At 39.3% G+C, this 25643-nt stretch overlaps 1 protein-coding gene across 2 annotated transcripts in view; it reads right to left on the bottom strand.

The window, feature by feature from the left end:
- Positions 1 to 352: 352 nt before the first annotated feature.
- The window catches only part of TAF1B (TATA-box binding protein associated factor, RNA polymerase I subunit B), a 56099-nt gene continuing 30808 nt past the window's right edge, over positions 353 to 25643 (bottom strand). The window contains exons 9-15 of one of the 2 annotated variants that reach the window (XM_024737710.1): positions 18956 to 19103; positions 14146 to 14323; positions 13531 to 13577; positions 10913 to 11003; positions 6845 to 6915; positions 6069 to 6291; positions 353 to 717 (exon numbers count right to left, since the gene is read on the bottom strand). In XM_024737710.1, the coding sequence (XP_024593478.1) occupies positions 513 to 717; positions 6069 to 6291; positions 6845 to 6915; positions 10913 to 11003; positions 13531 to 13577; positions 14146 to 14323; positions 18956 to 19103 (963 nt within the window). In that variant the 3' untranslated portion in view covers positions 353 to 512. Of the gene's footprint in view, positions 718 to 6068; positions 6292 to 6844; positions 6916 to 10912; positions 11004 to 13530; positions 13578 to 14145; positions 14324 to 18955; positions 19104 to 25643 lie in introns of those variants that run through there. The other variant, XM_024737711.1, reaches the window with a different exon arrangement.

Consider the following 25643-nt stretch of genomic DNA (forward strand, 5'->3'; position numbering starts at 1 on the left):
TCTAGTTTAAAAAGAAAATTTAGCTTTAAAATACAATGAATACAAACTCCTGGATACCATTTATACAACATTATTATTTTAACAATGAGAACATTCATAATTTAAAAAATAAATTCAAACAAATTTCACCTGTTTTCTTTTTTTTTTTTCCAGTATGCGGGCCTCTCACTGTTGTGGCCTCCCCCGTTGCGGAGCACAGGCTCCGGACGCGCAGGCTCAGCGGCCATGGCTCACGGGCCCAGCCGCTCCGCGGCACGTGGGATCTTCCCGGACCGGGACATGAATCCATGTCCCCTGCATCGGCAGGCGGACTCTCAACCACTGCGCCACCAGGGAAGCCCACCTGTTTTCTAATATACATTTTAATAAGCGGTTTGATACATACATTTGTATGTATGCACATGCTTGCAACAAAATTCTATTTCTCACCATTCTCTGTAATCTCATATTACAATTTGACATTACTGTCACTATTAAAATATTTTCCCCAGAAAGTTTCCATTTCATTTTTCTCAACATTTTCTTGCTTTCCTGGATCTTGAAGATTTCTTTTTTGTTGTACTGTATTTTGCTTTAAAAAGTCTCTTTTCTATTAAGCTCACTTCTTCATGGAGAAGGGAGGTCTTTATTCTTAGCAAGAAGGAGAAGAGATTTAGTATAAACTGATAACTCAGAGAAAAATTCGATTCTTCGTAGGTTGTCACATGCTTACAATAGCTAGAAGGGGAAGAAAAAGGAAGACACTACATTTAAAGGTCTTTTAGAAACGTATGCATCCATCCCAAGTAACTTAAAAAATATATATGGTTAGGCTTAAAATAGTACTCTGAGCTGGAAGAAAACAGAACAATTTGGAAGGAATCCTCAATTTTATAAAGGAAAAAGATTTCAGCACTGTCCCTGGCCACCATGCCATGGGACACAGGTGGTACAGAGCCTGGTCTCATGACTTGTTCCACTCCAGATGGGCCCCCCTCTTCTTACCATGGTCAAGACAAACAAAAGCAGACAGGGAGAGATTCTGGACATATTTTAAAACAAACGAAAGAAAAAAAAATAATCCCCAACTCCCATCCAAAATAAGACACCAGGCTTAATAATGTATGTTGCAATTCTGTATGTATTATAGAAAGAAGAGTTTACAAAGCAATTTTGCTTATTTTAAAGTAGTAGAACCTGAATCTGATCAAATCTCTCACTACCATAAAATCTCTAAAACACTAATTAAAACTGCAAACTCTATCAATCTCTAACTATATCAAGGTATAAGCAGGGGGACAGGAGAACACCTTAAGTGGTATCATGGGCTGTAATCAGTAAAATCTAGACTATGGGAAATTGTACAGGACACATGACCTGGATTACTCAATAAGTAAACTGCAAGGGGGAAAAAAAAGAGATAAAGGGGGAATTTATGAATTAAAGCACTTAAGGGATATCTCTACCACCTGCAGTGTATGGACTTTACTTGGATTCTGAGTTATTTAAAAATTACGTGGGCTTCCCTGGTGGCACAGTGGTTGAGAGTCCGCCTGCCGATGCAGGGGACACGGGTCCGTGCCCTGGTCTGGGAAGATCCCACATGCCGCGGAGCAGCTGGGTCCGTGAGCCATGGCCGCTGAGCCTGCGCATCCGGAGCCTGTGCTCCACGACGGGAGAGGCCACAATGATGAGAGGCCCGCGTACCACAAAAAAATAAATTAAAAAAAAAAATTACATGACAATCAGGAAAATCTAGACATTGGCTGCCTGTTTAACGAGATTAAGGAATTACTATTAGTTTTTATGTCTGATTAATGGTATCATGGTTTTATTTAAGAAAATTACAGTGTATGGGATTTTCTTCCATATAATCTGGGAGTAGAGGGGTGAAGGAGTTGGGGCATGGGGGAAGCAAGTCTAGCCATGTAGTCAACTGCTGAAGTGGGGTGGCTACGGGTACAGGGGCGTTCATGATACCATGCTCTCTGCTTTTGAGTGCAATTGAAAATTTCCATAAAAAAAAGTTTTAAAAAACAAGTGAACAGTACACAGAGGATATAAACATATAGATATTATGATTTATATAACATATATGGCCCTAAATTCCTGAAGGAATGTTTCTATTTGCACCACAAAGTTTGCCACACATCAGTTGTGACTATGGGTAACTACTCTTGGTTCTTTCATCTGTAAAAATAGGAAAAAATAACAGTACCACCTCATAGGATGGAAAAGAGGATTGCATGAGAAAATATATGAAGCACTTAACCAATGGTTGGCACACAGTAAGGGCTCAAAATTGTTCACTTTCCCTACATTCCTTTAAAATTGATTTTTAAATTTTCACTTAAAATCTTAAGCCTATTTGAATAATACACAAAAAAGCTAATACCCTACTATGTTCACTAGTAGGAAATTTAAAAGCCTCAACTGTCTGTGCATTGACTGATTTAATGGAAAAATCAAATATAAGTCATTGATGGTGCCCTCTTGCTTTTCTTCTTTTCTAAGTTTTAATTTTAGCTATATTAAGAGAGATTCTTTCAGACAAAATATTACCAACAAAAAGGGTAAAAATATTGTTCTCTTGCCTAGGGACCATAAGGAAAACTTTATTTTTACAACAGAAAGCTAAGAAAAGGTATACGGAGTATCTGCTACAGTAAGACTTTTTATTTCTAAGTTGAATCAATAACAATATCTTTTAAGGATTACATTCCTTATCATAAACTCAGAAAGTTTAAATTTTCCTAAAGTTTTAAGTGCTAAAACCAAATATGATATATAACCATTTAAATTCATCAAGATTGTTGGCTCCGCCTCAGCGAAGAAGGATAAACACCTTCGAGTATCTGAAGTGCTCTTGCAGCCGCTCTCTGCTTAGTTCTCAAGGCCTGAGTGTTCTCTAAATTATTTCCTAGTACAATGTTTGTCTCTTCTGAACCCACAAAAATGAGTCCTTCTGTGTAACAAAATTCTCCACGTAGCTGAAGATCTGCTCTCTTAAGCATCGAAACATTTCATTGTGACCATTTTGGATGGAAATCTTTTAAAACTCAGTTATACATTACGTGGTTATTATTAAGCAAAGCATATTCAGCATATTTGTTAAAGCCTTTAAAATTATATTGGGACAACCTGTCCACTGTTATTGTGGAAATATTGGAAAATACAGGTAGAGAGGATGCACACAATTTGGGGACATGCTCTGTGTTGAAGCCAAGACGCGGTCTGGTTTATTTAGCTCTGTGGAGCTATTGTGGGTCGTGAATGAACTTCAGCCCACTGTAATTTGAGTTCTTTTGTCTGCCTCTGCTTCTGATGCTGGTTCCTCTATTGTTTGTCGAATGAATATCATTTATATTTGCTGTCAAGATGCTTATCAGCAGACACCTCTCAGTCTCCTGCCTACTCCGTTTCTTTTGATGATGAGGAATTTGGAAATCAGACAACTCAGCCTGACAGAAACACACCTCCAGGCAGAGTGAGTAGGCTCCGAGTGAGCTTTCTGAGAAAAGTGTATAAGCTTTAGTCACGGACTCAGTGACCTTTTGATAGGTTAGCTGAACCCTTTTTTGCTTACTCTGTGGTTCTAGGCTATGGTCTAAATAGGCAAGTGATTCGACGGATGGTTTTGGTGCATAAAATCATGGGATCATAAAATTATTCGTCTACATGGTTTGGTGTTTAGCCTTGTAATTCCTGCAGAGAAAAGTATCTTGGTTGTTTCATCTCCGACTATACCAAGGTCTATTTATTTGTAACTAACTATCTTTTTTTTTTTTTTTTGCGGTACGCGGGTCTCTCACTGTTGTGGCCTCTCGTGTTGCGGAGCGACTCAGCGGCCATGGCGCACGGGCCCAGCCGCTCCGCGGCATGTGGGATCTTCCCTGACTGGGGCACGAACCCGTGTCCCCCGCATTGGCAGGCGGACTCTCAACCACTGCGCCACCAGGGAATCCCCAACTAACTATCTTTTATTACAGTATTAAACCCATGAGGAATATCCAAAAGTCCACTGATCGTGCGACGTGAGAAGTGTAGGGTACAGGCTTGCGGCGAGCCGCTTCTGACCAGCAGAATGACGAAACACCACACGCTAGATTCTTCTCGCATCACACTTTATTGGAGTACAGCTTGGCTTCGGGCGGATGGAAGGAAGACCCCGTACACTCGAGCCTGTCTGCTTATATAAGGGCTTAAGGACTCGTGTAAGTCCCCGATTCGTCCGTATGGTTATCGCATTTCGCAAGCCGGACTTTGGATAGGCCACTGCTTCAAAACCTGATTAGCATATTAGGTGCATGCGCCCTAGCGGCATACTTAGCGCATGCGCAATGGCTATCCAGCCGCGCCCTACACAGGCTCCCCTCTAACTTCCCCAGGCTGACTCTGCAGACACAACAGCACCAGCACGCCACGTCCTAACAGGCCCGGTCCTGTGTGTGGGCCCCTCGCGGGACAGGGCTACAGCCTTTTCTCCTCTTCTCAAGGAAAACTTAAATCTTTTTTTTTTACATCTTTATTGGAGTATAATTGCTTTACAATGGTGTGTTAGTTTCTGCTTTATAACAAAGTGAGTCAGTTATAAAAAAGCCATTGCCCTGACTGCTCAAAGGCCTGTATCACCCCAAATGCGGAGCTGACCGAAGGTTGGGATTCTGGCCTTTCGTGGTTGCTGTTAAGACAGTTATACTCCTTAACCATTCTAGACTCAGCTAAAGTTTTTTTGAGCAGTAAATTTTAATACAGATAACTTCCTTTTAGTATCTTCTACTGTATTTTCTACATTTTATTTATCTTGATTGATACTCAACTCCGGAAGTTAAACTCTTCAACAGAAAATTAGTTTTGTTTAAAAAAATGATCATAGTTATCATTTATCGAGTATTTACTATGTGACAGACACCATACATCTCATTTAATTCTCATGAAAACCCTATGAGGCAGCTTCTATTTTCCATTCATTCATTCAACAAATACTTGGTGAGCACCTACTATGTGCTACGCACTGTCCTAGTCTCTGAGATTTTTCATTAAATAAGACAGAGTCCCTGCACTCAAGGACCTGACATTCCAGTGTATGTATAATATAAATAAATATATAATAATATGTAATAAATATATAACAATACGTTATATATATAATAATATAATACATTCAATAGTGACAAAAGCTATAAGGAAAAAAGATAGGCAGGGGGGTTAGAGAGTGATGAGGTGTGTGTGGGTGTGAGGGCAGAGCTGTGATATTTTAGACAGGATGGCTAAGAAAGGCCTCTCCGAGGAAGTGAAATTTGAACAAAAACCTGAGGGAAGTGAGCCTCTGTAGACACACGGCAGAAGAGCATTCCAGGCTGAAGGTACGACACGTGCCAAGGCCTGCGCGGGGAGTGTGGCTGGCAAGCTCCAGGAGCGGCCAGGAGGCTGGTGTGAAACTGCGCGGCGAGCGTGGCATGCGGAGGAGTGGGAGGGCAGAGAGGAGCGGGGCTGGCGGCCCCACAGGCTCTCCTGACTTTACTCGGAAGGAGATGGGAGCTGCTAGAGGTTTTGAGAAGGGGAGGAAGGTCAGTACCATACCCTGCGTTTACAATCAGGGCAACAGAGCTGTAGAGATGGTAGATAACCTGCCCACACGAGCGAGCGGCAGGGCTGGGATATGAACAGCTGGATTCACGAGCACGTCCTCTTAACTATGGGAATGTGCCTTACAGACAATTCCTATGTCAATATGGGAATGAGATTAGTATAAAAATATAAGGTTACAATCAGAAAAGTCTTTATAATCTAAAACTTCTTCCAGCTTTATTGATATATTACTGACATACAACGTATGTGAGTTTAAGGAGTCCGACATGATGGTTTGACACGTGTATATCGTGAAATGATTATCACCGTGAGGTTAGTCAACACGCCCATCCCTTAAACAACACTCAGTGTGTAATTCTGAGTGTCTTGATTCTAAGTTCACCACCTTCTAATTCCAACAAATAACCTATCTGGCTCTTACTACAGCCAACTCCTTCAGGCCAAACTAGAAGTTTCATCATGTTTTTTATCCTGTCATTTCTAAGAGCATCACATACCTTTTACAGAATTTCTGAGTACTCAGCCAATAGAGGGAATTCTTGGTCATCAGTGACTGGCCTTTCTGCTTCAGGACTCCCTGGAGGCTATGCCCATGGAAACAAGTTCTATCACTGCCCTCTTCGGTCCAGCTGAACTGAAAACTTGAAGGGCTTTGTTTTTCAACAGTTGGTGTTGAACCAACCAGTGTGCTAAATTGTTTTTGTAGACTCACGACCATTTCTGGAAATGAAGGAAAAAAGAAAAGGAATAAAATAAAAACTAATGTTAAATCACGAATAAAGTCTGTAGTTCACTTGATAGTAAGGTACCAATGTTAGTTTCTTGGTTTTGACAAATGCACCACGGCGATATAAGAGCATAACACTAGGGGAAACTGACAGTGGATGAGGATGTCAAGGAACTACTTAAAAAGGCTTTAAAAAGGTGAATTTTACGTTACAAACATTTTATCACAATTAAAAAAAAAAAAAGAATGAACAAAACAACCTAAAGGCAGTTCTCCAGATAAAGAGTTCTGAAAGTCATAGATATATGGCATTTTAGATTTTGGTGGAAACTTAAGTTCTGTTTTGAATAATGCAATGTTCCTGAAATAAATAGATAAGATTCCTATGGACATTTCTTGCAGAGGATGATGTCTCTTTGGATGTGCATTGGAACACTTCCTAAAGAAGTGAAGAAAGTACATATGCATTTACTTTTCAAGTTAAGATACTTAGCTTTTCTACAACTGTATTGTTACTTGGCATTAACAAGAGGAAATGCAGCTCACCCCTTCTTTTATATACCACTGATCTGTCAATCGCTGAGTGGTAGAGTGGCTTTTCACTTTTCCATAGATACCTGTACAAGGTAGAAAAACATTTGGAGCAGAATGGAGAATAAATGGACCTCAACACATTTCAGAGAAGTTTCTCTAAAGCAGTGTCTGAAATTCGTGATACCCCGTGTAATAGCTCTGACTTAGAATGACCTACTGACACATGTCTGTATAGAGCTTATGACCTAGGAGTAGGCAAGTAGCACTGAAGGAGGCAGCAAGGTCACAGAAAGATATGCTCCTCCCCAAAGTCTCCCAGATGCCATAAGATCCCAAAGAAATGATTAATTACATCAAAATGCAGAAACAGGGGCTTCCCTGGTGGCGCAGTGGTTGAGAGTCCGCCTGCCGATGCAGGGGACATGGGTTCGTGTCCCAGTCCAGAAAGATCCCACATGCCGTGGAGCGGCTGGGCCCGTGAGCCATGGCCGCTGAGCCTGCACGTCCGGAGACTGTGCTCCGCAACGGGAGAGGCCACAACAGTGAGAGGCCCGCGTACCGCAAAAATAAATAAATAAATAAATAAATAAATAAATAAATAAATAAAATGCAGAAACAGCTTCCTTTTCCATAAAATTCCCTTGCTATCTGTTCTCATAAAGTGGAGCCACCTAAGAAATAACTGTTCCTCCCTGTCTTTGGCCAAATGCCCTTCTGCTGGGGATGAAGGTAGTGGTACTTCTGATTCTGATAACCTGTACAAAGTTAACTGTAAGTGCCCACCTTCTGATGTAGAGGTGTAATCATGGTTAATAGGTGATGGTCTTCCTGAAAATTATGGGTAAACTAAATTTTAATGAACCATACCACATTTAAAATATTCAGAGAGCTTCTCATTTGTGATTCTTTCAAATATCTTTTTGTTATTTATTTTATCAAATAATAAGTGACAACATACTCAAGGTAAAAAAATCTCTTAATAATAAAGAAGTTCCCTAAACAGTCTAATCCCACTCCCTAGATAAACCCACTGTTAAAAATTCCTTGTGAATACCTAATCTAGATAGATTTTCTTATGTATTTATAACAAACGCCCATACAGGTGGCAATTATGCTATAGTCAAGGAGGCACTCTTACTTCCTTGGGGTCATATGCCCAGAAGATGGGATAAGTGGGCGATCTAAAATAATAATACTGTTTAGATAGTCCTTCTTTAAAAATTTACTTTACTTTGTTTACCTCTTCCCAAAACTACAAAAGCTACAAAAAACAGAGGTCCACTACAAAGTCCTAACATTTTCTCCAGGATGCCACAAAGCCCTGTATGCTTTGTTCGTCCAGTCTCCCCACGTGACTTGTTTCCCCACTGTTAGAAATTAAGGTATAATTTACATGTAGTAAAAACTGACCCTGTTCAGTGCACAGTTCCACTAGTTTGGATAAACACATACAGTTGTGTAACCACCACAATTAATCTACAGAACAGTTGCACACTCCAAAAATCTCTCAGTCAACCCCTCTCCATACCCACAGCTGAACTTGATCTCAGACAACCACTGATCTGTTTTTCTGTCCCTATAGTTTAGCCTTTTCCAGAATGTCATATAAGTGAAATTAGACCATATGTAACCTTTTGAGTCTTTCATTAGCATACTGTATTTATGATTCACTCGTGTTTCTGGATGTATCAGAAGTTTGTTCCTTTTTACTGCTGAATAGTATTCCATTTTACAGATATGCTACTGTTTATCTGTTTACCAGCTGAAGGGCATCTGGGTTGTTGCCAGTTTTTGGCCACTGTGAATGAAGTATATATATCTACATATATTCATATATAGATTTTTGTGTGAACTTAATCTTTTGCCCATTTAAAAACCTGAAATGTTTGTTTTCTTACTGTATGATAATTCTTCATATATTCTAGATGCAAATCTTTTATCAGATATGTGATTCACACATATTTTCTCCCAACCTGTAGCTTCTCTTAACAGGGTCTTTTGAAGAACAGAAATTCTTTCTTCTGATGAAGTCTAATTTATCTTTTTTTTCTTTTATGAATCATGCTTTTGGTATCATATCTAAGAAAATTTTTGCCTAACCTAAAAGGCTGCAAAGATTTTCGGCAAGTGCTTTGAAATTTTCCTCCATGTTCTTCTCAACATCTCCATGGAAACTGGAAGTCATCAAAGCAGTCTCCAAAGGGGTTTTTAGGCTTTCAACTACTGTTTATTAGTGTTTTTCATAATCCCATGCATAGGGACCCATGCTTAGTAACTTCTATCTGACAATACGGAAGATGATGTCCAGAAGAACAGAGAGAAAAATTAGAAATTTACGTCAACAATGGAGGTGGGGTAGGGTAAGCCAGGTAATCAGCACGCATTGGGGCTCTGTGCCCACACATCAGTCAGTAGTGACTTACATAAGTTACCTCACTCAGCCCAAAGCACATACTCTATGAAGGATCTTGGTAATGGATCCCCTGGACAAGCTCCTCCCTGGGGCCTGGTGTCTGTCTGGAAAATGCCATTTTGATACTAGACGTACTTTCTTTGGTCACTAAATTCTCCCATAAAGTAGCTAAAAGTCAGGAAGTCTTAGATGTGCAACTGATTGTAGCACTGCAACATGAGTTTGGGCTCTAATAGCTATGTCTGAAGTGTAAGCTGTTGCCCAGTTTGAGTTCATGAATGCCTATTCACTACTGAGACGCCCAAGTGGCATGGCCCCTGAATACCTAGCCTCGCAGTATCGGTCAAGACAACCCCAGCTGGCCCCCAAAATGAAGGTCCAATGGCTGATTCTCCAGGACAACCTAAAAACACAGGATAACCTTCTGTTCTTGCTGCTACTCTTTTACCTGCTGAGATCCAATGACTTCTCCAACAAGGAAGAGGAAGGGCCCACCCAGTTCCCCGGGGGCCCGCGGCTTTCAGAAGTTCACTTCCCACCTCTTCTCCCTCATCATTTTCCAACCTGAACAGGAAGAAACTGCTCATCTTCTCCCCTTTTCGGCAAGGGTCCTCTCTCCCACAGCACTTTATTCATCCCTGTAAGTCTGTTTCTCTGTTTAAATGCTCTCTTAAATTTAGAGGAAAAATAATCTAATTCTGCCTGCAAAAACTGAAATTTAGTTGTTAGTTAGAGTATAAAGCAGGCATTACTAGCCTTATTTTATTGATGAGGAAACTGGAGCTGAATGAATTATCATTTTAACTAATTTGAGGAACACTGACTTTTCTCAAGGGATATAAAATTACTTGATCAAGTGAGTACTACTGTAAATTTACATAAACTAGAGAGATGCTAACTTTTTCTTCAAAGTCTCACAGAGACTCCAAGTTCTAAGAATAGATATAAAACCGTTCAAATCAGAGATCTATAGCAATGTACCCTATATTACATAAGATAGTGTCTCTGAAAATTTATGAGCTAACTATGTTTTAGTGCACTGAGGCTAAGAACTTAAGTCCTTTGCCCACAGTCAAACAGCTGGCTGTAATACAATCAGGATTCAAGCCCTGCACTGTCTCTAACGCTACGCTCTTTCCACTCTAGCACAATGGACCTACGTCAGAACGAGAGCTCAAAGTCAAACAGTGAGACTGACTGAATTAAGTATACTACTTTCTTTCTGCTTTCCTTTGTTTTGATTTTTATAGGGAACTTTATTTGGGGGGAACATTCCAATTACATATGTCACAGGCTGACATTTGTAATCTTTGTAATACTGGGAAGCATAGATGGGAGATGATCCACTTTGAGAAAGGAAAGAGGGAGGAGTATCAGAAATGCAGAAGAGAGTCATGCGAATCATAAACAGTTGAAGACTAAGGACAATATGGTACCCTGGATTGGATCCCGGATCAGAAGAAGGACATTAATAAAAAAGGACATTATTAGTTTAGTTAATAGTAATAGAAAGAAGAAAAAAGTTAATTTGGATAGATGGGTCAATAGTTCTAGAAAAAATGTCACAATGCTGGTGAGTCTAAACTGATGAAACTTCAGCTTTCAAATGTAAAGTAACAGACTTGAAAATAAAGTAGGTAAATCTAAAACTAGAAGAGATAACATACTTTGCCCTGGCTTCCTCCCATTTTTGTTTTTTTTCATCAACAGCTGTCTTCATAACTTGGTACCATTTTCTGAAATCAAACCATGGCTTATCTGAAAGAAATGAAATCCATGATTATTAACCAAATATGTCACATTATTATAACACACACTGTTCCTCTGAGTCTTCACTCACTGATGTGACTCAGCATTTATATACCAGCCCTTGGAGACTACGGAGGGAGGTGCTGCTGTATCCATGCTAACACCACAGCTGAGCAACCTGCCGTCACTCCCTTCTCTGAGTTCCTACCTGTACTGTGGCCCTAACTAAATTATACCAAAACCAAAAATGTCTGTTTCTCCTAGATTTGACTATCACCCCCCTGAGAACAGAGGACATATTTTGTTTATGTAGAAGACTACACAATCAGGCCTCTTCCTCCTGACCCAAATCCCAGCACAGTGCCTGGCACAGGGTGGTGCTCCAATACGTCTAGGAATACATGAATTAAGGGACAAACGATGGCTATATGTGTGCAGTGGCACCAGACTTCTAGTTTCATCAGCTCCTATTTCTGTTCTTCCTAATCCTAATCCAAATCCAAAGACTCTAGAGATAAGTAAGAAAGTGGATTGCATTGGACAGGTGGAGTGAGTGTGTGTTCAAGATGTCAGGGTGAGATAGACAACAGAATTGAATATATAGTCAAGCATAAAACTACACTCCTCACTCTTTTACTCAATCCATGTGGGGAGATGGGAAGAGTAGGGAGGAAAAAAATGAAATTCAAGGAAAAGCAGGAAAGCGGCTTAGAGAGCGAGGAAGTCTGAAGGAAGGAAGGTTGGCAGGAGGAGGATGGCTGAGTGAGAGGCTGAATTTCTTATATATTCTCTAATGAAGACAGTCTACCTTCAATGTCTAGTTAAAAATCTTTCAACTGGCCAATATATAATCATTACTTATGGCCTTGTAGGCCACAGAGCAACAGAGCCACAGAGGACAGGCAACTACCAGAAAAGCTATAAGGAAGGAGGAAAACTATAACAATTAATAGAACACAAGGTTCTTTGACCTTAAGTGAGTCATAACTTCTTAAACTCCTCATCAGTAATGTGGGAAGGCAGGGGGACAGTGGACAGCTAGGGAGCAGAGAGAATGGGGACCACAATCCCTGCCCTGCTGACACTGTAGGTTTATTTTGAGGGTCACGGGAAGACAATACGTCAAAGCACCCTTTACTCTAAATGTCTACACAGTCTATGAAGGCCCTTTACCGTCAGAAAACATCTTGTCCAACCTTTTACTCTATGTAGGAGCCAACATGAAGCAATGTGCAGAAAGAAGCATGCTGCACATGTTCTGGAAAGAACACACAAACTAATTGCCACCATTAAATCTAAGCTCCTAAAACCAATGAACATATGTGTGGAATCTTAAAAAAAAGTCAAACTCATAGAAATAGAGTAAAAAAGTGGCCGCCAGGGGCTGAGGGGTGCGGGAAAGAGGGCGAGATTGGTACAAGGAGACAAACTTTCAGCTGTAAGATGAATAAGCTCTAATGTAAAACACGGTGACTATAGTAGGTAATACCATATTGTACACCTGAAATGCACTAAGAGAGAACGTAAGTATTCTCACACATACAAAAAGGTAAATATTAGAGGTGATGGATGTGTTAATTGACTTCATGGGAATCCTTTCACAATGCAAACACATCAAATTGCTACAATGTACACTTTAAATATCTTACAATTTTATATGAAAATTTTATACCTCAAAAAAGCTGAAATTAAAAATAAAACAATGAACATAAATCCTAGTGAGAACATTAAGAAACTGGAATTGAATGTAAGAATTCATGCATTTACCACACTTTATTAAGTGGATATTAGGCCAGTCACTCTGCTAGATATTAAAGATACATTACAAAAAAGAAAGTAAAAAAGATATGGCCCCTCCCTCTAGAAGCCTGCAATCTACCTACTTGTCTGCCTGTCTGTCACTTACACAGCAGTCACTGTGGCAGATACTCCAGGCACTGTACAAATACTGGCAGCCTAACAGGGATAGAAATGCTTAGTCCGCTAGTTCCAATTCAGTGTTTTAAACAACTAAGAGAAGTCTGGACAGGAGTGGCTGTGGCAGGGTCATCGGTTCTGGTTTGGGAAGAGGTGAGCTGGGGAGTAGGTGTGAAGAGAGGCTGAAGCGGGCATTTACGTTGCGTCTTGAAGCATGAAGATGGACTTGCCAGGGATAGAAGGAGTTGGGGGGAAGAAGGAAGGAACACTTCAGGTAGAAGGACCAATGTGAGCAAAGGTTGAAGGCACTGGAATAGATGGTACACTCACAAAGCTGCCAGTAGGTTCATGGTCTAGTATGGCTAGTGAGTAGGAGCTGGGAACTAAAAAGCAGGCTGGCCTTTACACACAGTAGGAAGTCAGTGAGGTTTTTTAGTAGCCTTGAGATATAATTAAATAATTATACATATAAAACATTCTGGTACAAGGTACAATTTGTATATATGTGTACGTATATGTGTATGTGTATATTTCTCAAAGTTTCTTCCCTCTGTTTATTGTATCTTTTAATCCACCATTTACAATCATTTTGAGTTTGATTCATAAAAAAAGTAAGTACCTTCTTCATTCTTTTCATTGTATTTCTCAGCAATATTAGACAAAGACCTGGAGATACAAATAAACAAATCAATTTATTTAGAAATCATTTATTGGAAGACAGTTAAGTTTTGAATTCTTCTGAAGGAAATGTATAGAACAGTACTTGAAACTGATGCCAACTTTTAATGGAGAAGCTATCACTGAAACAGGGAAGGAGACACTATAAATACTGCCACTCTGTTGGCATTTTAAGATTCTTTTACTTTCCAAAATAATCTTTGAAGACACATAGTGCCAGAAGCCTAAAGGTATACAGATGAAGTGCTAAATGACTCTTTAGGATTTTGTATGATGATTTAAAACTCAGGAATCAGTAGAGCAATGAGAAACACGTGTATCTACCTAAAAATAGGAAGAAAACATGATCCAAACAACCTACTAAGGGAAAATGAAATCTCTCACAACTAGCTGAGTCAAAATATTATGTACGAAGTAACTGTTGCTACTAGTCAATGTTCTATTAACACCTGAGAGTCTCTATTTTCTACTGAGATATAGCATATGGATTCCTTTACTCTGAATAATTAGGTAAAAGCAATACAATTTTCTCCTCATAAAATTGACATACACTTACCATTCTAAATTGTCATCCAATAAAAAGAGCAGTTTCAATACCACTACAATGACAGCTACAGCTTGTACATCATATTTAACAGTTTTTCCCTTTTTAGCTATAGGATCAAATGTTAGAAAATCCACTTCTCCCATTCCAGTCACTTTTACCACGTGGCAGGTTAAATCATGCATTTCATCTGTTGAAGAATAAAAGAGTAAAATGTGAATTAAATTCTTTGGCTAACTAGACTATACTAATGTGTATATCTATGAGATAAGTTTATCTTAAAATATGATACTATGCTAGAACTCTGAGACATACATTTTGTAACTAAAATCAACCAAGAAATGATATTTGTATAGAAAAATTAATGGTTGAACGCTAGCAAGGAGTATCTTCTCCTATTTTGACTTCCCCAAACATCTGCTATTTATAGGACACATCTTGCCACCTAATGCACAGCCCCACACATCGTTTTTCTATTGTTTCATCCATGTTTCTTGTCTGTGTTTCTACAGCAATTTGCATTTACCTGAAACTAACTCTCCTGTAAGACCAAGAGCTTCTCTAAAAACGCACTCACTCACCAGCAGGAAGCCTGGCTAGCACACTGGAAGCCTGATGTGCATCTCACCAGCTGCACTGCTTTCCCAAAGAAACTATATGCTCAGCACAGACCGCATCTATTATTCAAGGCTGAATAATGTAGGACTCGGAGTCAGAAAATCTACGGCCTATGTATTTAGGCTTTCTAATCATTAGCTTTGTAACTCCAAATTAGAGTCACCTAACCTCAGTTTCTTAATTTGTAAAATGGGTTATGGTGAGGATAAACATTAAATAAGATAGCACAAGTGAATATACTTTGAAAACTCTAAATTACTAAGCAAATTTCTTTACTCACTAATTTAAGTACCTAGGATGTACCATATTCTATTTTAATTAAATTCAAGTAGAATGGCTATTATTTATAAGAGCATAATAGATTGTATTGTATTGAATCTCCTACATGCATTCAGTCATTATATCCTATTGATTCTATTCTCTTAATGTAGTATACAATACTTTAATTTTATAGTAGTATATACAATATTACACACAGCATATATATTACTATATATAGTATATAGTATTATATATATTATTATATATAGAATTATTACTATAAAGAATGGCATTTCTTGAAAACTGTCTCCCCTATTTATTTAAAATTAATTATCTTGAAACTTTCTCTTATGCCAAAAGTACAGAGTAATAAAAAAGCAAGTGGAAGAAATTATGAGGAAGGAAGCCAGGACAGCAGAGAAAAACTAAGCAGTACAGGATTCTGAACTGGAGCATTATGTGGAAAGAACACTAGCTTTGGAATGGGACGGCTGCATTTAAGTATGTACTCAGCCATCTACCAGCCAGGTGTCACTCAGTTTGCCTATGTTTCATCTGTAAATGAGAATACCCACCTGCCCACCCTTCCCACCTTCACAAATGAGGTAATATAGATGGAGGCACTTTGGGAACTCTGTAATAAAGTTCCCCACAAATTATATACTGATTGTGAAAACTGCCAGAAATTCTCTCTGGCAGGCTCCTCAGTCCCAGTATGAGGGACAATACTAAGAAATGTGTTTGGAGTTCACTCAAAGCCATCAAAGAGGCAGTGCTTACTCAGTAAGGGTGTGTGTGTGACATGCTTGCCAAAACCTTTCTACCGAGTTCCAGAGACGACACTGTCATACATAAGGGCACTGAGGAGGGGCATTTGTTGCCCCAGTATGCTTAAAACCACTTTTAGCTTTCTGGGAAAGGGCCAAATACATGGGTTTCTTCTTTTTGATCAACAGCACCATAGAACTGATAGTACTGTAGAGAGCAAACTTTAAATTTTGAAAATGGCAATATTCTAGAGGTCTTCTTATAATCTTATGGGTGCTTTGTCAATCAATGACACATTTTACAATATAAATCTTAAGGTGCAGGGACTTCCCTGGTGGTGCAGTGGTTAAGAATCCGCCTGCCAATGCAGGGGATACGGGTTCGAGCCCTGGTCTGGGAAGATCCCACATGCCATGGAGCAACTAAGCCCGTACGCCACAACTACTGAGCCTGCGCTCTAGAGTCCGTGAGCCACAAGTACTGAGCCTGAGAGCCACAAATACTGAAGCCCGTGTGCCTAGAGCCCGTGCTCCACAACAAGAGAAGCCACTGCAATGAGAAGCCCACGCACAGCAATGAAGAATAGTCCCTACTTGCCGCAACTAGAGAAAGTCCGCGAGCAGCAACAAAGACCCAACGCAGCCAAAATAAATAAATTAATGAATAAAACAAAATCCTAAGGTGCAGGGACTATTACATGTTAGTCTGTCGATCTATTTTGTGTGTTGTTTCCCCCCCACAATTAAGTAATACAAACTCAGTACAGGACATTTACAAGATACATAAAGGTAGAAGAAAGGAAAAAAGGCATTGCCATAGCTTAGAAATAGCACTTCAATATTTTGGTATATTTATTTCTAATATTTTAATGAATATTTTAATTTTATGTAGCTATGCTTATATATAATTTTATAATTTGGCCCATTTCATTTTTATTATAACATAAACATTTGCCATGTTTTAACTCTTCACAAACATGATGTTAAAAGCTGCATAATGTTCCACAATGTAAAACAACATTGTTTACTTAAACATTACCTTTCTGTTGGATATTTATTTCTAATTTTTCAGTATAAATAAAGAGGTCAATAACATTTGTGTATACTTTTTTTTCTATATTTCAAATTATTTCTATTGAACAATTTGTGAGAAGTAAAATTTCTCTATCCTGGTTCTTTTTAATACAGTCTCCAAAAAGGCACTTAAACATATCAGATGCTAGTAGTGTCTCTCTGCCTATTATAATGGTTTTAATTCTACTTGTTACTCTCAGGAAGAGTTAGGTAAGAAACAGTATTAAATCACACACACTGGTCAGAAAATACTGCCACCCTCATCTCTGTCCAACAGCAACTACGTGAGCTAGACACTTTCCATAACCCAGCCCGTGTCAGTTACGTGTTGGTAATTCCTTGTATTCCTTCCATATCTTAGCATTCCCATTATAAGCTCAGGATTTTGGAGTATATGAGAGAACACAGGAGCCTTCCATATTTTGAAAGAACCATCAAAAAAGTAAATGAAAAAAACCAAAATCCAAAACAATAATCTGATCTATGTAACATGCCAAAGCGCAGAAATCAGACTTTACAAATTCTGGAGTCTTTTTAAAAAAAATTGATTTATTTTTGGCTGCTGCATTGGGTCTCCGTTGCTGCGCACGGCACTTCTCTAGCTGCAGTGAGCAGGGGCTACTTTTGGTTGCAATGTGCAGGCTCCTCATTGCGGTGGCTTCTCTGCTGTGGAGCACGGGCTCTATAGGCACACGGGCTCAGTAGTTGTGGCTCTCAGGCTCAGTAGTTGTGGTGCACGGGCTCTAGAGCACAGGCTCAGTAGTTGTGGAGCAAGGGCCCAGCTGCTCCGCGGCATGTGGGATCTTCCCGGACCAGGGCTCGAACCCGTGTCCCCTGCATTGGTAGGGGGATTCTTAACCACTGAGCCACCAGGGAAGCCCCCAAATTCTGGAATCTTAATCAAATAGCTAGTGACTTCTGAAATCTTAACCAGAGACGTACATTCCTTAGCTTAATAAATGATGTATTTGGGGCTTCCCTGGTGGTGCAGTGGTTGAGAGTCCGCCTACCGATGCAGGGGACACGGGTTCGTGCCCCAGCCCGGGAAGATCCCACGTGCTGTGGAACGGCTAGGCCCGTGAACCATGGCCGCTGAGCCTGCGCGTCCGGAGCCTGTGCTCCGCAACGGGAGAGGCCACAGCAGTGAGAGGCCCGTGTACCGCAAAATAAATAAATAAATAAATAAATAAATAAATAAATAAATAAATAAATAAATAAATAAATGTTGTATTTGAAAAGTTAAAATTTTTTTTTCCTTTTTAAAAAAATATTTTAGAAGTATAGACTTAATATTTACATTTGCGTATATATGTTACTCCAATTTATGTTTATAGTTAAAATTATACCATACATACAGTTTTACATATTGCTCTTTTCATATAACATATGTATTTTCCTCCCCTATTAAGAATACATTCAATCACATTTTTTAAGCAATAATATAGTCACACCATGTTTGTATTTTCTGTTAAGAATAGAAATCCTGCATTTCTCACATTTCTAGTTTAGCAAGAAATTCAAGAATGGATTCCATCGGCAGATTCCATTCGGGTTACCTGTGTCTTGGTATATTGTGAACAACAGCTAGTAAGGCTGTCTTCACATTCTGTGTTTCATCCTACCAGACTTGGAACTCCATTTCTTTTAGGGACTGGAAATAGCAATATATTAGCGAACAACAAAAATGTTACCATAGATTAACTTCTGGGATTTTTAAAATTAGAGTTCTTTATGTAATAATCATGCTTCATGCAAATGAAGAAGTGCTGCTTTTCTGGGGGGAGTGGGTGCCTAGGTAATTAATAACACATACTGAAACACGTGTTACTTTACTTGTACTCAGCAAACTTACTGTAAAAACCGAACATATTCTCTCAAACTTATCCCTCACACCAAAATAGAACTCATTATTTCTGAACAGTGTCCTTTTACCCATTTTAAATGGTCCAAAATATTTTAAGAAAGGATTTTAAAATTAAGCTTCGTGTTACTATGGACCCTGTCAGGTGACTCTAATAGTTTCTGATTTGAGAAGAGGCAATATATTGTTCATGACAATTCAGTAAGTCAAAGCTTGCTCATTATCTACACCACACACTTACCAGGGAGATTGACTTCCATCAAGTATTTCATACACAAGATGTTTGGATGAAGATAGCAGTCTTCAGTTATGTCTGGAAAACGTGGCAAATCTAAAAATGTGGCAACTTCAATTATTTTTTTATAGATATCTTCATAGTTAGGCCAAGACTGGAATGAAAGAGACAGTCAAGGTAGCAATTTTTACAACACAAATTATTTTAAAAACTACTTTCTGATTTTAAAAGTAATACGGGGACTTCCCTGGTGGCGCAGTAGTTAAGAATCTGCCTGCCAATGAAGGGGACATGGGTTCGAGCCCTGGTCTGGGAAGATCCCACATGCCGCGGAGCAACTAAGCCCGTGTGCCACAACAACTGAGCCTGCGAGCCACAACGACTGAGCCTGAGCTCTAGAACCCGTGAGCCACAACTACTGAGCCCGAGTGCCACAGCTACTGAGCCCGTGTGCCCAGAGCTCACGCTCTGCAACAAGAGAAGCCACCGCAATACGAAGCCCATGCACCGCAACGAAGAGTAGCCCCCGCTCACCGCAACTAGAGAAAGCCCAGGCGCATCAACAACGACCCAACGCAGCCAAAAAAAAAATTAATTAAAAAAAATGTTTTTAAAATAAAAAACAAAAAAATAAAAGTAATATGTATTCATTGAATAAAATTTGGAATGTAGAGAAAAGCATTAAGGGGAAACGCCCATAAATCCCAAATACCCTCACTAAGCAGTTTTCAACAGTAATAGTGGTCAATTAAAATTCTATCTGGCTCATAAAACTCTCACTGGCCTTACCCATGGTATAGTGAAATCATTCCTTCTTGCCAATCATGGAAGAATCTGGTATACAGCTGCAACCCAACTGGACTTACAATGTCGTCATAATCACTCCAAAGCACGACTTCCCTCTCACCCTCCTTCACCAGCACCCTCTCGCCAATCTTCAAATTCACAGCTAACAGATTTAGCTCAGTGTTACATAATATTCACATGCTTCTATGTGAGAGATGACACCAGGGTTTAAGTCTAACAGATAAAAATGTGCAATTCAAACTTCTATTTTCCCACATTAACAGCCTATAAGAGTGTCTTATAGAATTCAGGAAAATCTATGAGCTAATATTAATAAATTAATTCTGTTCACTTTAAGATCACCCTTGTAGTTTATTGGGTATGCTACTTATATTTCTGCAATTTCCAAACATTCTTCTATTAATACTACATATAATTTTCCCTCATTTACTCATCTACTCACATAAAAATATTAAATTTAGAGTCTATTCTATGCAAGACACTTTGGGAAATATAAAGATGAATAAAGCGATCTCTTCAAGGAGTTTATACTCTAGAAAAGAGATCAGTGCACAAAAATAACTATAGGATAAGATAGAAAGTTATCGAGTACTACATGCAAGATTTTTTTTTTAAGGCTTATGGGATTTCAGAAAAACTAACATTTCCGATACGGCAGGACCCCATTAAAACTAGGCCTGAATACAAACATTCTGGAAACGTGTTTGGCAGTATCTGTTAAAGTTGAGTGTGGACATATTCTACAGCAAAGCAGCTCTAGCTACATATACCCAACAGAAATGTGCATGCACGTCCATGAAAAGACATGCACTAGAATGTTCGTAACACTATTTGTGAAAGTCCCAAGCTAGAAACTACCCAAATGCCATCACCAATAGAGTAAGTACAAGAATAACTATCTAGTAAATTTTGATACAGTCTCACAGTGGAACATTATACAGCAAAGAAATGAATGCTCTACATGCAACAGTATGAATGAATCTTCAAAACATAATGTTAAAAGAAGCCAGATGCAAAAGAGAATGACTCCATGTATGTAAAGTACAAAACTCAGCACCGAGCTTCTAGTCTACATGGTTAGAAGTCAGGAGAGTGACTGATTACTCTTGGAGTCGTGGAGGTAATGACTGCAAGTGAGCATAAGGGTGGACCTCCTAGAGTGCTAAGGTTGTTTCCTGATCTCGGGGCTGGTTCAGGTTATGAAAATTCATCAGGTTGGGTACATCTGTGATATGTTCACTTTTCTGTATGCATGCCTATTTAAAAAAAAGTGGTAAGAGAGAAAGATAATATCAGCTCAATAAACTATTTTGTGTAACAGAATCACTTCATACATCACCTTGTAGGAGAAATAATCTAGTTGGCAAATTCAGAGTTGGAAAGACCTTTAAAAGTATATGGTCTAACTTTACAAAATCCCCAGCAGGTATATGTCTAGCGCTTCTTGTAAATCTCCAGTGATGGGAACTCAATACTTTCCCTGAAGGTAGTCTATTCCATTTTTAATGGGTTTAATCATTAAAAAGTTCTTCCTTATTCTAAGGAAAAATCTGTTTCCCAACAATTTGTGCCAATAATACCATTATGTCATGTCTTGCCCATTTCCTAAATGTGTGAAGGTGTTTGGAAGCCAACTGAAGGAATGAATATTTCTCTGTTAAATGTTTCTTTGGTACATTCAGCTCATATGCAATTATAAAGCACAAGGAAATGCTTTATAATGGTACAAGACTATGCTTATAGGGACTTCCCTGGTGGTTCAGTGGTTAAGAATCCGTCTTGCAATGCAGGGGAAGCTGGTTCGATCCCTAGTCTGGGGACTAAGATCCAGCACGCCGCGGGGCAACTAAGTCCACGTGCCACAAATAGAGAGCCCGCACACCGCAACTAATGAGCCTGTGCACTGCAACAAAAGATCCTGCGGGCCGCAACTAAGACCCGATGCAGCCAATAAATAAATAAACAAATATTTTTTAAAAAGAGTATGCTTATAGAAAACAATCAAAGTGTTAACTATGCCCGATTTTACTTTGCCTGAGGTTACAACCTTCTTTGTATTGTATTTATTTTGATACCACTATTTCAATGTCTAAACGCGAGTTTTATCAGGAAAAAAAAGGCTTTCAATTAGCTATATTATTAACATGATTAATCTGTAGCTGAAGAATACAAAGTAAATTTCTGTCAATCCAAAACAGCAATGTGGCCTTTCAAGTCTTTTTTTAAATGTTGAGATACAGTAATTCTACTTGTATGCTAAAATACTATTAATTGTATTCTAATCTGTGAATTTAAAAGAGAAAAAAGGAAAACATATATTCTCAGTGACTTTCGGCAAAAGCTCTTTTTTCTTTATAAAATTAACTTATTTAGACATCTGCTGCATTTCGCACAAAATCTGAAGCATCTTTTCAAGTTAAAACAATTAACATTACTGACGATTTATGACAACCCTAAGCCTTTCAAATAATGAAGGCAGGAGATGAAATTAAGTACTTTTATCTGCAAACAAAACAAACACTAGAGCAGTGCATGTTCCCCTCTGAAAAATAACCATCTCAAAAAATCAATTTAATGGATGATAAATTCATGACAAGTAATTGCAAGGTCATTAATGAAACGGAATCTGGTAAGCTAAAACACCCACAATAACATCCGCTCCCTTCCGCCTCCAACATCACTTGAAGTGGTGGCCCAGTTGTCCCTACAGGGCTGGCTATGGACTAATCTCCCTAGACATCTGCTCCTATTCCAACCAAGCAGGCCACTCTCGAACCACTAGCTCAGCAAAGCATCCAACCTTGGGCAGAAGGCTGGGAGTACTGTTACACAGCATTGTTTTAGAGAATATGATCACAGTGTCACATTTTTCTTTCTGTCCCATTGTCCTTAGCCTGGAGAGGTGAATCAGGCTCTAATTTTGACAAGATTGCAAAACATGGATATTAATACCATTACAGTGAACATTTAATGACTGCATTAGAATAGTCTTACTTTGACTTTTAGAAAATGCATGCATGTACAGAACACACCCAAGGAAAGGGTCTCATAGAAGCTGCTGGGTCTTTGTATTTTCATTTGGCGTGGGGAATCTCTGATGTATTAAGTAGAATAAGAGGACTACCAGAATCCTGTTTAAAACTTTGCATATTTAGTTAAGGTATAATAGCACTTTGTTTTATACTGGTTTTTGGTTATCTGCTAATTAGTCTACTTTTTTTTTTCTGGTATGCGGGCCTCTCACTGTTGTGGCCTCTCCCGTTGCGGAGCACAGGCTCTGGACGCGCAGGCTCAGCGGCCATGGCTCACGGGCCCAGCCACTCCGCGGCATGTGGGATCTTCCCGGACCGGGGCACGAACCCGTGTCCCCTGCATCGGCAGGCGGACTCTCAACCACTGCGCCACCAGGGAAGCCCTAATTAGTCTACTTTTTACCTCAAATTTTTTGTGGAATAAGATGTAATAACAAAAGAATGACAGAGGCAGAGATAAGAAAACTAATCTGTACTGCTCAAAGCACCATTTTCTATCAGTACCACTTGCAAGGTGCTTGCATAAAATATTCCTAGATCCCACACCAGACTTAATAAATCCATCCCTAACACTAGGACTAAGAGTCTATAGTTTAAACAAGCTCTCCACAATATTCTTGTGCAAAAAAAAATAATAATAAAATAAAATGAAGTGGCTCTCAACCTCATTTTTCTTGTAGCCTGGAAGAGACCCTCAGATGGTTTTACTTCACAAACTTGACAAGAGAAGCACACCCACAAATTCCAGGGATGGTTAAGACGCTGTGGGAAGCCAGGAACAAAAGAACACATCAGCTGGTTTCTATTCATGCTGTCTGGCAGTAGTAATTCTGGAAGGGAGTGGGAGTGAGGGAAACTGAGAACACCTGTTATCATTACACTCGCCTTAATTTCCCTCAGGTAGATTTCAAACCTGTTAGATTATTACTCTAACAAAGATTGCACAAACAATCTCAAGAGCTACACACGGCCTACAGAGTAAGATGGTGAAAAAATCTAGAGTTTGAAGACTCAGAGTGTTATCAAACCTTGATCCAACAAGACACTCATTTGGAGAGGCTGAAAGAGGGACTGACAGCTCTGGAGGAGTCTTTTTCTTCCTTCAACCGATGGGACCTAGTTTCACAAAGGGTGTAAGATTGCTCCAAGGCAAAGTGAATCATCATGGCAAAGTGCCACTCAGTGGGTCTGGCTGAACCAGCATTACATCTTTTCTTTTTACTCATTCAGAGAGGATGCTGTTGATCAACATTCAAAATACTGGAGATGGACTTTGGAATGAATTTCCAGTTTCCTCTTTATTACTTCTTGCTGAGTCTAGTGAGGGATGATGAAATGACTAATTCTTGAGAGGATTTAGAATTACTGTCAAGGACCATGGCAGAGTAACATGTATGTTACATATTAACTGTTAAGAAATTGGTCTGTGGGTTTTAAAATACATAAAGAAAATCAAGGCTGAAAAGATAGAAGTATCCCTACTGTGTGTTAAGTCATTGGCAGAATAAATTCTATCTGTAATAGAGATAAGTGTGTTTAGGCCCAACCTTGGTTCAAGCAGCAATTTGACTATTTGGTACTCCATATGGAGATGGTATCCCTGAAAAAGAATAGACTTTTAGTTTATTCTACCAGATGAACTGAAAGATTTTTGCTAGAAGTAACTGATGCTTCAAATCAGTACCACACTTCAGAAACTTGACTCAAAAATAAAGCAGCAGAAGAGGCAGAGGCAGAAAAAGGAGGAGGAGGTTATCTTTAAATTAAAACACGGACCTCCCTCGTGGTGCAGTGGTTAAGAATCCTCCTGCCAGTGCAGGGGACATGGGTTCGAGCCCTGGTCCAGGAAGGTTCCACATGCCACAGAGCAACTAAACCCATGTGCCACAACTACTGAGCCTGTGCTCTAGAGCCCAGGAGCCACAACTACTGAGCCCGCGCACTGCAACGAAGAGCAGCCCCCGCTCTCCGCAACCAGAGAAAGCCCGCGTGCAGCAACCAAGACCCAACGCAGCCAAATAAATGAATTAAATAAATAAATAAATTTATTTTTAAAAATAAAAAATAAATTAAATAAATACGGAAAATGAAACGGTTACCTACCGGGAGTTGGGAATCACAACTCAGAAAAAGGAGATGGTTGGAAATACTAAAACTTAATTTGCACACCTGTCTCCTCTCCTGAACTTTGCTCTTAAGTCAGGGTAATGGCAGGAAGACTCAAACTCTTATGGCCCGCTTGTTAGAAGAAACAAACCACATCAATACTCCGTACTCTGTATTCCATTACCCTATGTTTTAAGGTGAGTTTTGTCAGATTTGTTGTTAGTGGGACAGAGGGGCCCACTTAAATATTAACAGAACAATTTGATGGAAAGAAACAGTTCACACAGGATAATGGTTTAAGGGTCTTTAAAGCTTTTTTCCCCCTTCCCTTTGATTTGTTTTTAAGGTGTGCTCAACTTTCTGGAATAACAAAAACAAAAACAAACCAAACACAGAAGAAAAACAGTCCCGAGCAGCCCACACACACAAAACCTCACTGGCATTATCTTCACCACCATCTCCTAGAACAATTGCACCTTTTTTCATTTCTGGTGGAGGTACAGCTGCTGAAGAAGCCAAGACTTAGTAGAGAAAGCTAAGACATGGAAGGAGGAAAGAAAATGCTTCCTTTGTTAATGAAAAGCTGTTTCCACTTAAAAGTTTCAACATACTATGGAATAGTGAATGCACTTTTGTAAGCAAAGGCAAAGCATACAATGAAGAAAAGCTGCCTGTCAATTAAGTGAACAGTCATTTGAAGACATCCCAAACCGCCTCCATTTTTCTTGAAAAAGTGGGGGAGGGGAGGA

The sequence above is a fragment of the Neophocaena asiaeorientalis genome, unplaced genomic scaffold, assembly GCF_003031525.2.
Source record: "Neophocaena asiaeorientalis asiaeorientalis breed wild unplaced genomic scaffold, Neophocaena_asiaeorientalis_V1.1 scaffold396, whole genome shotgun sequence".
In the NCBI taxonomy this organism is placed as follows: Eukaryota; Metazoa; Chordata; class Mammalia; order Artiodactyla; family Phocoenidae; genus Neophocaena; species Neophocaena asiaeorientalis.